Genomic DNA, 13,325 nt, shown 5'->3' with positions numbered 1-13,325 from the left:
GGATCTATAAACATGGAACCCAAATTATAGTTTACCATCTCAAGTGAAAATTTATAGCTGGGACAATGGAAAATGCCTTCTCCAAACCCAAACCAAACCCAACCAAACTCCCCAAACCAAACCCAACCAAACTCCCCAAACCAAACCCAACCAAACTCCCCAAACTCCCAAAAAAACATTTTTTAAACCGCATGATTAGGCCACTTGTTTATTTATTCATTTATTTAAAATACCTCGGAGGCCTTTTGGCATTACATGAGGGGGGCTGTACAGCTTGATAAATAACGAACAAAACAAAAAATAAAGGAGTACAGATTGATTAAAAATTGACGTGCACACACTGCCAACCTATTGACAGAACAATTATACATATTAACTTGAGCTTTTAACACAAGTAAATCAAACACGAGCAGATAGACATGAAATAAATTTGACTCACGGATATATTATATCATTATCTAAAACATTTCATCTATTGAAGCATGGTTGTTAATTATGTAATGAAAATGATTACTAATTCTGAGCGGAAATTTTCTGGATCTGAAATACAAACAATGGCATTGGGAAGATTGTTCCAGAGTTTCATGGGGGATGGTAAGGAAGAGCTATTGAATGCTAATGTTGACCCGAAAATATGTCTGAAGCTCTTAGTATTAAAGTTACGTGATTCTTTATTAACGGGTTTACGGAGTGAGATAAACATGCGAGTGGCGTTGTTACAATCTGTGAATTAAGCATATGTGCGAAATTGTACACTGATTTTCTAGCAAAGAAATTCTATAATTTTGTTGCACTTTAAAAAAAATATATATATATAATTGCAGTAGTTACCTTGTGAGACATATTTTAGTCGGAGTGATTCCGATATAGAAGTCTGTTCGAAAGAATTTACGACGACTAATTTTCTATGTGGGAAGAGAGAAGTCTTTCCACATGCTTGCACCAACTTGCTTTGTTGAGGCTGTGTTTCGTGAGCATTAACCTAGCCTAAACCTAACCTAAAACTATAGGCATAAACCTAACCTAAACTTGTTATTTGCATATGTCATCATCCAGTGTTTGGTGTGCGTTTTGAGATGATCCCCTGGACACTAATTTGTGGGAGCTGAGTGAAAGCTTGTTGCTGCACCTTGTCCTGTTTCAAGACGCTGATGAAGGCTGCGGTTTCGACGAGCACTGCCCCCGTGGCTGCAGCTGCCTGGGACATGCGGTGCACTGCTCTCGTCAGCGCCTGCAGCAGCTTCCCACAAACATCCAGGCAACCACAACGGAACTGTGAGGGCCCCTTTGACACTGAGCCTTGCTTTGGGAGCTGTAGTCACTTTGAGATAGAAAGTTCGTTACATCTGGACTTTGCTGAAAGGTTGCCTTATCTGTAGCACCCGATGCATCAGTCTAGCAGTGTATGGGATATGCACGTGCAATCTTTGCTGTCCTAGTTTCAAAACTTTGCTCCAAGTTATCGCCATTCTTAAAGTGTGATCACCGTAAGGTGTCTTGCACTTTTTTTTTTCTGAAAATGCATTCAACTCCAAACAGATTAAAATCACACATTTTTGTTCCTCATGCCAGAAGCTGGCTTACGATAAACCTGTCTCGTTGAGCTTTCAATGACTTCTGCAAACTTTCACCTTAACATCTGAATGTTTTTTGGAATAGACCGATCTCGCCAGCCAGTTTCTTTACACCGCCTCGGCTGCAATGCATTGAGGGGGTCTTTCTGCATGTCGGTCAACCTTGCTGAAGTGCTGCGCGTGTAGAGCATGAGACGGCACAAACTGTCTTGCGCATTGCCGCCTGCCTTCTGTGAACTAAAGTTATGGTGGTCTCACGCATGCACCGAATGCTTGGCGAGATCTGTCTATTATTTGCCTCTAAAACTTTTTACTAAGTGGCTGAAAGAAAAAAAAGAAAAAAAGAGGCTATTATCAAAATAAAAAAACTCAACATTTGAAACACCCATGTTAACAATGTTGACATTTTATTATCCTCTTTCTCTTTATGCCCTTTGTTTTACATTTGATCTTACTGAATGGACAGCTGATATGGATTCTTTGTATGTTTACTAGGTATACGACACAGTTAAGCATTATCTCATATGTGTCAAATTTACACGATTGTAGGGATTTTAAATCCCAAACTCGGGGTTTGACCTCTAATTGGAGCTAAACCATGCCACCCTGGACAAAGCCAAGTCAATTAACTGAGCTATCGGAAGCCCTCCGGTTTGCTTCAGTTCAAATTTCCTCCATAACTTTACCCAACGTTGCTCCATTCTGCACTTATTTTGCTACTTCTTCTCTTCCTAATTTCGACTTAGTCTGTGCGTGTAGCGTAAGCGAGTATGAAAAAGTGCAGCCAAGCAGAATGGCAACCAGTACGACAGTGCACTTTCTGTTTGGACTAAATTCACACCTATGGGCACCTAAAAATAGTTTTCTTTCTTTAAATCATTGCAAGATGCAGGAAGATTTATTTTTGCTAACAACATGTCATAGGATGGGTTTATGGATACAATTGTGTTTTTTCTTCCGCTGGCACATAATGATCTAGGGGTCAACCTACAATCGAGTCAACATACCATCGTGCAAATACCTCTGACGTGATGGAAACCGTTTTTGTTTAAGATAATTCTCAAAACCGTCGTCAAATGGCATTGCCATACATGGATCTTTGTGGACACATCCATGTAACAATTTCTGATATTTTAATGTGCAATTAATTAGCTATAAACAATGCCTCACAGTTACATTCCAATAGCATATGCTGGAAGATATGTGATTTGATGAATGAGAGAAAACGTTGGCCCTGTGGTTTTGCCCCTGGGGTGCTTAGGGCCCGAGAATACTGCTTCACAACTGTGATGTGACAGCTGCTCTTTGTTTTCTTCAGGTACCTGGATGTGAATGACATTGCAGCAATTCCTATGGAGATAAACATGCTGAAGGAGGTGACGAGGATGTAAGTACAGCTCATAGAAACCCTTGAGCACTCCTAACTAAGTAGGTGATTCACTCAAGGGTTTAAATGAAGTATTCCACAATCAGTTTTCCTAAACTCAGTATTAAGCACCCTCATAATATGGATGCTTGTGCTAGTTGGTAATTCATGCTTGGATGGAACAGCGCAGACATACAGTCACTCTCATAGGCACACGAGAAGGAAACAGACTCGCAGCGCTGCGAATCTTTTTCCTTCTTGGGTGCCTGTGAGAGTGACCGTATATCCGCGCTGTTCCATCCAAGCCTCATAATATAACAAGCTATACTTTACTAGTACATATTACAGCATGTCCACCCTCGTCTTATAATAGCACCAAATGGCATATAGTAGATGCGGCATGTTTCCGATTGCTAATGCTTTGAATTGCGTAAACTGCACCACACTGCTGGCAAATAATAAGTATGAAAGATATATGAAAGGGCCCCAGTCTGGCAGATAAGGGAACATAGTTTCTTTCTGAATACTTATTTGGCCACCTAGTCAACGACAAAAACAAAAACTGTGATAAAACTAATTACTGATGCAAATCTCGTTAATGCCTCTGTTGTGACGTATAGAGCCACTGTGTACGGCAGATTTGGCTACAGTAGGCTCGCGATAATTCAAACTCGGATATTTCATACTTTCGGTTAATTCAAACAGATTTCAAGATTTGGGCTGACCCACTGTGTTTTCAATGCATTTATAAGCCGCTTTATTTGAACGGCGTTTTTGTGTAATTCAAACTTTTTGTTCTCACAGTCCCCATTAAGCGCACTTCTTTCCGGGCACTGGTGCACTGCAGAGAAGCGTGTTTAACGGGACTAAAGCAGGGGACACGTGAACGATGAAAACGGGCATCACGCTGCAGTTTCCATGGCAGCTTGCATGAATGTTGCGACGTGGCGGCATGGCATAGCTCCACGTCACAGTGTCCATGCAACGTGCTATGGAAACTGTCGCTCAGCACCAGTTTTCATCGCTAATGTGTCCCTTGCTTAATAGTCCACAGTGGACAACTTTTTTGCTGGATGAACAAACTTAATTTTGTTTTGAGGTGTCATGTGCTGTCTGAACAGTCCACAATCAACAATATTTTTAAGAGATAAATAAACTTGTGTCATACATTTCACCAATGTTTCATGTGTAGCATACCTGCTCATGATTAGCCTTTGTAGAGGAAATCATCAAATATCTGCTTTGTATATCCGTGTAAAAAATCACAATTTTATCTTGCATCATAGGCTCTAGGTGAAAGTACTAGATGCACAACACCAGAAGCAGCTAGAAATCATGCAATGCTACAGGCTATTTTATGGCTTTAAGCACTTCGTTCATTCCAGCATATATTGATTCAAGTTTGGAACCTTGAATGGTCGTGTGAATATAAACGTGGATTGTTGAACTTGTACAGAGTGAGATGGAGTCCACCACAAACTTCATGCCTCAGGAAGGTGGTCTTTCGTTGAAGTATCGTAGGGGAGCGGTATTAGCAGACGATGCCCAATTTCTGCCCGAGCATGCTCGGCAAGCCTTGGTGCAGTCTGTTGACATGAAAACGAAGCCTGCTCCACGGTAACGCACGGACCAATTGTGGCGAAAGGCAGCACAGGGAAAAGCGTGGCATTACTTTGGCATACATACAGTGGCCCTGTTGACAGATGGTCGGACCTTGGGCAGCGGCAATCAGATCATACGAGAGAGCTAAAATTTGCGGAGAAAACTGCAATCTGCAGCCCGTCATAAAGGTTGATTTGGCTTCCATCGGGGGGGGGAATAAGGGGTGGGACTTAAGTGGTGCGAGGCCTGTGGTGTTCCTGAAAATAATTGTAACTGTGTCCCTAGCCTCCCTGCACTACTGGTATCCATTGACAAACAGGGCGGCTTTAATGCCACGGTATGTGTCCGAGCTGAAATATACAGGGGGATTTATTGGAGAGTATTGCTTTTTCTGTTTTGTCAGCCAATACTTACTACTGTTAAGGTCATGAATTGCAGCACTGTATTTTTTTTGTCAAACTCTCCACCTATACTAGTAGGAATGTGTCAAGAAAACATGACTTTTTCCTTTTGTACGCAGAATTTTGACTTGTGTTTTGTCTGTGTAGAGTACCCTCTGCCATTGAATGGACGTGTTCCTAAACCTTTGGTGTGCAGAAATAGCCTCTGCCTGAGGTGCCTGCTGTACCGTGAAATTTGTGCCATGTTTTTTTGCCCTATGTGCAGAGACCTGAGCAACAACCAGATATCCATCTTGCCAAACAACATCTTTGCCAACTTGTCCAAGTTGTCAACACTGTGAGCATGCCTTTTGCCAATGTCTGTGCATACAAATTGTACGTAGTTGTAGTTCCTAAACTTATATGTTCCCCACTTGAACCATGGACAACCCTCATCTTCATAGAAGGCTTTAGCCGCTTTGTGTTCCTACTTTTTAGGAGGCGTACAAGTCACTTCCGGCACGTGGCTTTCTTCAAAATGTTTGATTGATACTGTAGGGTTTACACAGATCTAAGACCAGCTTTTTCCCAAAGGTATAAGACACTTCTAAAGCAGTCGTCTTAGAATTGTGTACAAATAGCTCAAAGCTTGTGCTCTGAAAAAAAAAAAAAACAGGAAAAGAAGAGAGAGTCGAAGCAATAGGACATGGGGAATGAAAACATCTTGAAATCCAGCTGCGGGAAAAGACTCAAACGTCCGAAACCCACTGCAAAGACTAAAAGATTCTGAAAGAAAAATATATCTGTTGTACAAGCGCTGAACCAAGACAAGGAACCCCTTTGTTTGCCAGTTCTGTCATGGTAGGGAACATCCTCGCTGCGCTTCTTTTATTTTTTTTTTAAATGAAAATAATAAAGTGCTTTTTGGGAAAAGAGTTAGTTGGCACCCTCTGCAGGCACGGATATAACCCATTGTTTATTTTGTTTATTGGCTTTCAGACCTTGCTCCCTTTACAAGGCATTTGGGTAACTTAAAAGACAATAGCTCGCTTAAATAAAGCCTGGCACCACTTGCTTTGTCGAGGCTTAACCGTTAAAAAAACTTTGTTTTTCAGTATTGAGTGTTCTTAGGCGGTAGTGTTAGGTTCAAGGTTGCCTTAGATTTAGGTAAATGTAGTAGGTATGTGAGCTTGTGAGGGCATAAAGTTGTTACCAAAAAAAAGAAAGGAGACCAAGAAGTTCCAATATCAATCCTGAGATATCAAAGGAATAATATCCTGTAAAAAATTTACTTGTGGTATGGCAGTATGACCCCTTTAAAAAGGATTTGGTTCAAAAATTTGATTGCAGTGTTTACTCAGTCGGGCAGTATTTGTGCAAATACTACAGTCGAGACTGGTTATATATAACAAGATCAACAGGAATCAGAAGTGTATTTGCTTTACAACAGAACCCATTTATGGCACACTGGGAAAATAGCAAAATATTGGATATAACAAACTAATGTTTGCTTCATACCCCTGGTTGGGCTCTATTTTTCGTATGACTTAAAACCCATGTTTAACGAAAAAAGTGCCCTTTTTGCCCACAATGTGCGAAGTAAAAGTGACAGCTGTATGTTGCCGTGTGTGCGTGTCCACCTCGCGCTGTCATACGTCGGGAACTTCACGTCGCCATGTACGTGTGGCACGAGCAGCCTCTCGGTGGTGGTCAGTGTGGGCGCAAGGCCAGTTGCAAGCCGTTGAAGCCAGCTGTTCCTCCATGCTTGACCCTGGGACAAAATATGTCCTTAGTGCCATCAGGAAGAGTCTGCGGCTGTGGTGACGCTTTTTCCGGTGTTGTTGAGTGGTGAAGGGAGTGGGTTACGTTGATGTTCAGCGATAGGCGGAGATGGGGATGCATACAGACGAACGGGGCGGGTGCAAGGCGACGAGTTTTTGCAGAACATATATTACGTTTCGAGTTCGGTTCGAGAAGTAGAGGTGTTATAGTGAAATTGAACACAGTAGAAGTTTCTAAAACCCTCCAACATTACGCATAGCAGCTGGACACTGCCAAAGTAGGATTTCATATAATGTGAGAATGTTTGAAAACACCTGTTTTGCAGTAATCGTTAGCAGATGACAGGAGAAGACCCTCCACTGACGCATTCTCCTCCTCGCGCCGTTATTGGCAGGTCGTCAGAGCTCTCCTCTCTTCGCTCTTTGCACAATGCAGGCAATGGGAACATCTGACTTCTCTCTCCTTGCACCATGAGGGGGGAGAAGAAGGGTTTTTCCATCTTCGCTGCGAAGACAGACAACAAATGCTGACACCGAAATCCCTGCAAACTGTCACCCTTAAAGCTATCGCTTTAAAAAGTCGGAAGCGGGCCCGTGGATGCAACAAAGCAAAAATTCCAAGAGTTGAGAAAATTTATGGTGAACATGGCGGAAACTAGGGCAAAAATTCTAAAAAATAAATACATATTGTAGTTTTCCGTGCTATCACACTGGACAGTGGTGTTAAGCTGCACCAATTGGCTCTTTCCGGGAAACTTCGGGCTGCTGTATGCTCCACGAGTTTTGCTTTGTCTCATCACATGTCAAGAGTTCAGCTGTCTTCATATTGTGGCGGACGACAAGAGCAACTGGCAAAGAGCACGTATGAAGCATAGGGTTGCCACCTGCCCAGTTTTTGACCAGCACAACCGTTTTCTTGTTTTTTTTTTTTTTTTATAAAAGGCCGGTTGTTGGTTTGTATCTAAAACCGGCCTTTATTTGCCAGTTTTTTTCAACTATCCAAGCACAATTTTCCTTTTTTTTTTTTGGGGGGGGGGAGGGGTTATAAATATATTTTAGATCATCAACGTTATCGGGTTTATAGGTATATCCATATTCTATCTTGGTGCGTGGAATTGTTTATTTAGTCACAAATAAGACATAATTTTCGTAAAAGTCTGGCGCGTTTACTTTCACCGATTTACCAAAAAGATCAGAGAATGGCGAGCAAGACATCACTTTGAATCCGAGGACACTGTCCTTTTGCAATTCATAAGATTTGAGAGGTATGAAAACAAGCTTGCTTTACAGGAATTCATGAGTGGCTGTGAGCTTTCAAGCTCGTGCCGGTGCCTGTCGTCTATACCCGCGTTCACTACAGAAAAACCTCTAGAACCAGCGATTTTTGAAAATAATAGATTTGCACTCGAAATCTGCATGCTTAGCATCATGCTCAGCATCTCAGAGCCATTTTTACTCGAAATGTTTTTTTAATTCGCAGCCATTTTTTGTGTAAACTTTAATAATAGGTTCTCCACCTGCTACACAGGATGGGTAGAGGTGTGAGATTTATTTTTTGCGCTTTCATTTTGACTAAATGGTATGCGTCTATATATGTTATTGAGTTCAGTGTTGTGTATTCATGTGCTTACATTTGCTATGGTGTATTAATAGATCTGTGTTAATTTATTTCACTTTGGGAAGCTTGTATCAAAATTAATTGAATCCGTGTATAAATTAGGTAAGGCTGTCAACAACTGCGTCTTTTTTTTTTTTTACCAGTTCAATCTCACAAAATTACCCCCCTCCTTCCCCCCTGAAATGGCTGGTTTTTCTTTTCGAGGAAAGGTGGCAAGCCTAATGAAGCAGGGCGGTAAAGACGGGGGCACATCCATAGTTTAGCCCCATGTTCCAGTAAAAAAGATTTGTCCCAAGTGAGAGCTAAAACAATACTTTCAGTGTAAGACTTGCTAATCTCTGAATGCCTGATCAAATTTTGGGGGTGCTCCAAAGTCGACTGGACAGTCTACCACAAGCCATGTCTGCCCTGTAGTATTGAAGCCATCGGTTATTTACAGAGAATAAAATGTGTTCTGCTTTTCCAGAATTTTGAGCTATAACAAGCTGCAGTGTATTCAAGGTGACAGTTTCATTGGCCTCAAGTCCCTGCGAATATTGTAAGTCTAGAACCATTTTTTTATGCACCCTACAATTTTAACATTGGAGAAAATTACATTCTACCGTAAAATACCGTGGAAGCGCCCACTTCGTTCAAGCACACACTATTAACATTTCCCAGACTTTGAAATTCTGCAAATTTTGCGTTAAAGAGACACTGATAAAATATTTATGCATGCCAAGGTTTTGATTTGAAAATAACTAACAAGAGCCCAACTACCCAGAACACAATTTACGGCTCGAAATTCTTATTCTTTACGCCCAGAAACTGCCGGTCGAGAATTGACCGGTTTCAGGCGCACTCAGTTTCTTTTCTACGGTCACGTGCCTTTCAAACTGATGCATACTAAATATATTTAAAGTCGTGGATTATTTAAGGCACACATTCACTATTAAAAATAGAAAAGATTATGAACCCCTTTTTTTGTGGCTTCCAACAAGCTGCAAATACATTTATCGAAAAAAAAAAAAGTGAAAGCCGTTTACAACTCCCTGTAATACCGAATTAGAGCGCAGCTCTTGAGGAGGAGGAGGGACGGGTACGGGGGGGGGGGGTGAAGTAACCTGGGGGAGGGGTCATGTGACCCTGGGGGGTCACGTGACCTTGGGGTCACGGGACCTTGGGGTGACCTTGGGGGTCACGTGACGATGCTGATGCAGACTCCGATGACGTCATCAGCGATGATGACGATGACAATGCGAATGTCAGTGACGTCATCAGTGACGTCACTGATGACGTCATTCGTGATGATGACGATGACGATGCGGATGCCGGTGACGTCATCAGTGATGATGATGATGCGGATGCCGGTGAGGTCATCAGTGACTGATGACGTCATCAGTGATGATGACGTCATCGGGGAGGTCACGTGACCTCGGGGGGTGTCATGTGACTTCGGGGGGGGAGGGGGGGGGGGTCACGTGACCTCGGGGTCACGTGACTTTGGGTGGCACGTTACCTTGGGGGTCACGTGACCCTGGGGGAGGGGTCACCTGACCTTGGGGTGACCTTGGGATGACCTTGGGGGTCGCGTGACCTTGGGGTGCCCTTGGTTACGCCGACACCGACGCCGCTCAAGCCCGGAACGGGCCCCTAAGAGCTGCGCTCTAAAATGTTGCACAGATCATAGGAAGTGCATGTACATGTCATTCTCATTATGGCGAAATACCGCGGGCTGGATGACGCTATGGTGGCGCACGATGGACCTACGTTGCGACGGACGTGGGACCGCTACTTTGGAACTCGTTCGTAGTACCGGCCAATCAATCTTCAAGCACAGAACAGTGAGGGGAAGGGATGTAAGTGCGAAACAATCACACAACAAACGGTGTATGCAACGTCCTTGTTCTCGTCGTCTGCTTCACACGCCCGAGAAGCAGAGGAACGGAAAAACACTGGGTAGAGATTGATAAAAAATTGCACCAAAATTAATTGGGGGGGCTAGTTGGTTGAACATCTCGACGGTGGTTTAAAAAGCAAGCGCAAAGGACTAAGAAGAGAAGTGCTCTTTCCTGTCCCCTCCTTCTCTTCTTAGTCCTTTCCGCTTTTTAAACCATCGTAGCCACGTGACCTGCAGCAACTCTCTCCTCCCAGCCTCCGTACACAGGTTTCGGTTTCAAGCAGTTGCATTTTTTTACTTTATTAAAAATATATGTGACACTGTAACAAAATATTGATTGGCTAGTCTTCTGACACAAGTGCTTATGTCTAGATTAACCCAGCTTTCAATGAAAGTGGGATGGGCGCTCCCCCAATATTTTACGGTGGTTACATTCTCGGGAGAACTGTAATGTTTTTATTAACCAGGTTTAGAAGCAAGTGTCAATCAAAACTTGAATGATGGGATTTGTGTCGTGGCCGACGTCACTGGTACGGTTTGTTCCGTGTAGATATTATATGCTAGTTGTGAAGCATTTGGCCATTTAGGTATTAATGTGATGTAGCCATTAGTAATTAGTAAAAAGAACTGATGGCAGTGTTACAGGCACCTCTTGCTTTGGAAATATGTGTTTAACTGTGAAAAGTTGTTTTTGGTTCTGAAGATAATCAGAATATTGAGTTGCATATTTTTAAATGCACTGGTTTGTTTGCTGTGCCTTGACTTGTACTTCTAATGGATTGAGTTCAGTCAAACATGCAGATAAAGTGGTGCTAAGCAATACTTGCACTATTTGAGGAGGCATTTATGGCTTTTCGCTAATAACAGGCTTGCTTGTTTTTGCCATAAACTCAAACTACTTGGAATCTACGAAATCAGCCCAAGCCTCCATTCAAATTTCCTCACGATTTATTCACTGGTCGTAGAATGGAACATTGTGAGCAGTGGGTGAACTCATACTAAATATTTAACTTGTTTTCGAGAAGCTATATAAACGCGAGTTCTCATTTCGTTTTTTTCAATGAAGATTTTTTATAAAGAGAATTTCTTTTTTCAATTTTTATTAATTTTTTTTGAACATTTCCATACTGTAGTTTCGGTTTCAAAGTAGGTTTGAGCTTGATCACAAGCTAATGTGCTTTAATAAATAGTCCTGGGAACGGTGGTTGCACAATTGTTTAACACGGCTAACTGCTTGCATCAGTTTTCGTAACAAAGATAGCATTATTTACATAATTCAACTGTATTGTGGCATATTTTTAGACGTCAAGAGCTCTGAAGACACTTTAAATGATGTTACAGGCATCACTTAACAGATGGTTGTCACTAAGCATCACTATAATTTCCAATGCTGTCTTGAGCCAACGTGCACATTTTATGTTCCCAACAAGGTGGACAGAAATGCTAAATATGAAGAAACTGCAGTCAAGACTATGACAAAACCAAGATAGAACACAAAGAAAGCATTCTGCTGGGGATGTGAGGTGTACTATCTGTGTTTTACCAATATAAGCATTCCTTTGCTGAAAAGCACATGTGTTATGGAGGCTAACTCTCCAACAAATAAAAAATAGACAACGTCAGTTAGAGTACACTAACTTTGAGAAGTAGTAGCCGTGGGTGTGGGGCACATTTTGTATATTCGGAATTTTTTTTATTTGTCGTTTAGTAATTCGACATAGCTGTAGAAGTTTTTGCGTTTATACGCCTTCTGCACATACATTGTATTTTCAAAAAATTATGTTTTAAAATCTTTTCCCCACATTATACCAATCTCTGTTTCTTTTAAAAGAACAACCAATTGGCCACACTTTGATGTCTCATATTTCTGCATATGCAAATTAGCTAGGAAAATAAAAGTGGTTGCACGGATCCTTCGAAAATTGCTGCTTTTCCCGTGGTCAGGAAAGAGTTAATAAAGTTCCTTTTCAGTCAGGAAAATAAAAAAACAATCGCAGGTGGCAAGGTTCGGGAAGTACTACTATGGAAGGTGGGAAAATTTATTAATCCCATTTTGATCAGTTTCCAATTAATCCTTCAGTTCACAGCACACGTCCAAGCGGTTGACTCTCTGATCCTCGGGGAGCAAACAGGGCACAAATTTTGCACTCACTCGTTTCAGGTGAAGTTCTTCTGTCAGAATCCATTGACATAAACTCGCCTAGGAATTCCAGTCAATGCTAACAACTCATCAATTGTTCGATAGCGACCAAACATTACTGCATCACAAATTTTTGTAAGGTTTTGTTTGGTTCTCCTAGTCGAAGGACTCCCAGGTCTATTGGTCTTCAAGCGACATGTTGTCACGTTGGGATCAAGAAAATCCTTCGAAAATCCTTGCTTGGCTCAAAGCTGTTGTTTGAAAAGCCTCTCAAAACATTGTGACAGTTTCTGCTGCAGTTTTCTCCCAAAGGAAACAGAACTTGATGCACACACATTGTTCATTCACGTTTGCCATCACAAAATGGATGAAGACGGTAACAGAGGCTTGAGAAAATCAACACACTGATGTAATAAACCTTTTTCCAACGACGCCTCATGGCCAACTGATGCAGAGGGTAGTGTAGAACATGTGCCGGCAAATATTAGTACTAATGCCCACCCCACCTCTATAACGAAATTCTCATTCTTTTTCGGTTCCCCCCATACACTGCATGATGCAGTTAGTGCTAATGTGACATTAGCACTATTTACAATTCTAAAAGAAAAAAAAAACTGGCTATTGCTTGTTGTTGTTATACTCTGTCTTATCCTACGATGGGCTAAAGCCCAATACTACAGGCCACCGGGTCCAGTCACGAGCTTGTTAGAAACCACATGATATATTTGCTCCGTCGTACGTATCAGTGCACCAAGACGCGTCGTGCGGAGGCTTATCGAAGCCTCGCATTGGCTCCGTCTACTTGCTACTACTGATGACTACTGAAGCGATTAAATACTGTCTGGAAGCAATGTGGCGAAGAGAGCCCAGTATCAGAACCAGCGGCCATTAAGAAATTAAGATGAGTCAGATCGAGTGTTTGACATGGGAGCGTATGTAGTTGCGAAAGTGAGATACGGGTCTATGTACGGTACACAAAGATGGA

General features: G+C 42.0%; 1 protein-coding gene across 5 annotated transcripts in view; it reads left to right on the top strand.

Annotated features, from left to right (window-relative positions):
* LOC8054077 (protein slit) overlaps window positions 1–13,325 on the top strand; it is a 133,253-nt gene that overhangs the window by 98,123 nt on the left and 21,805 nt on the right. For all 5 annotated transcript variants that reach the window (XM_042287278.1, XM_042287277.1, XM_029991536.4 and 2 more), the window contains 4 exons: window positions 1,146–1,275; window positions 2,893–2,961; window positions 5,209–5,280; window positions 8,788–8,859. In XM_042287278.1, the coding sequence (XP_042143212.1) occupies window positions 1,146–1,275; window positions 2,893–2,961; window positions 5,209–5,280; window positions 8,788–8,859 (343 nt within the window). The remainder of the gene's footprint in view (window positions 1–1,145; window positions 1,276–2,892; window positions 2,962–5,208; window positions 5,281–8,787; window positions 8,860–13,325) is intronic.

Source organism: Ixodes scapularis, unplaced genomic scaffold (genome assembly GCF_016920785.2).
Source record: "Ixodes scapularis isolate PalLabHiFi unplaced genomic scaffold, ASM1692078v2 PGA_scaffold9__187_contigs__length_104089568, whole genome shotgun sequence".
Lineage (NCBI taxonomy): Eukaryota > Metazoa > Arthropoda > Arachnida > Ixodida > Ixodidae > Ixodes > Ixodes scapularis.
The sequence above is the reverse complement of the archived record's forward strand: the minus strand, read 5'-3'. Positions and strand labels throughout refer to the sequence as shown.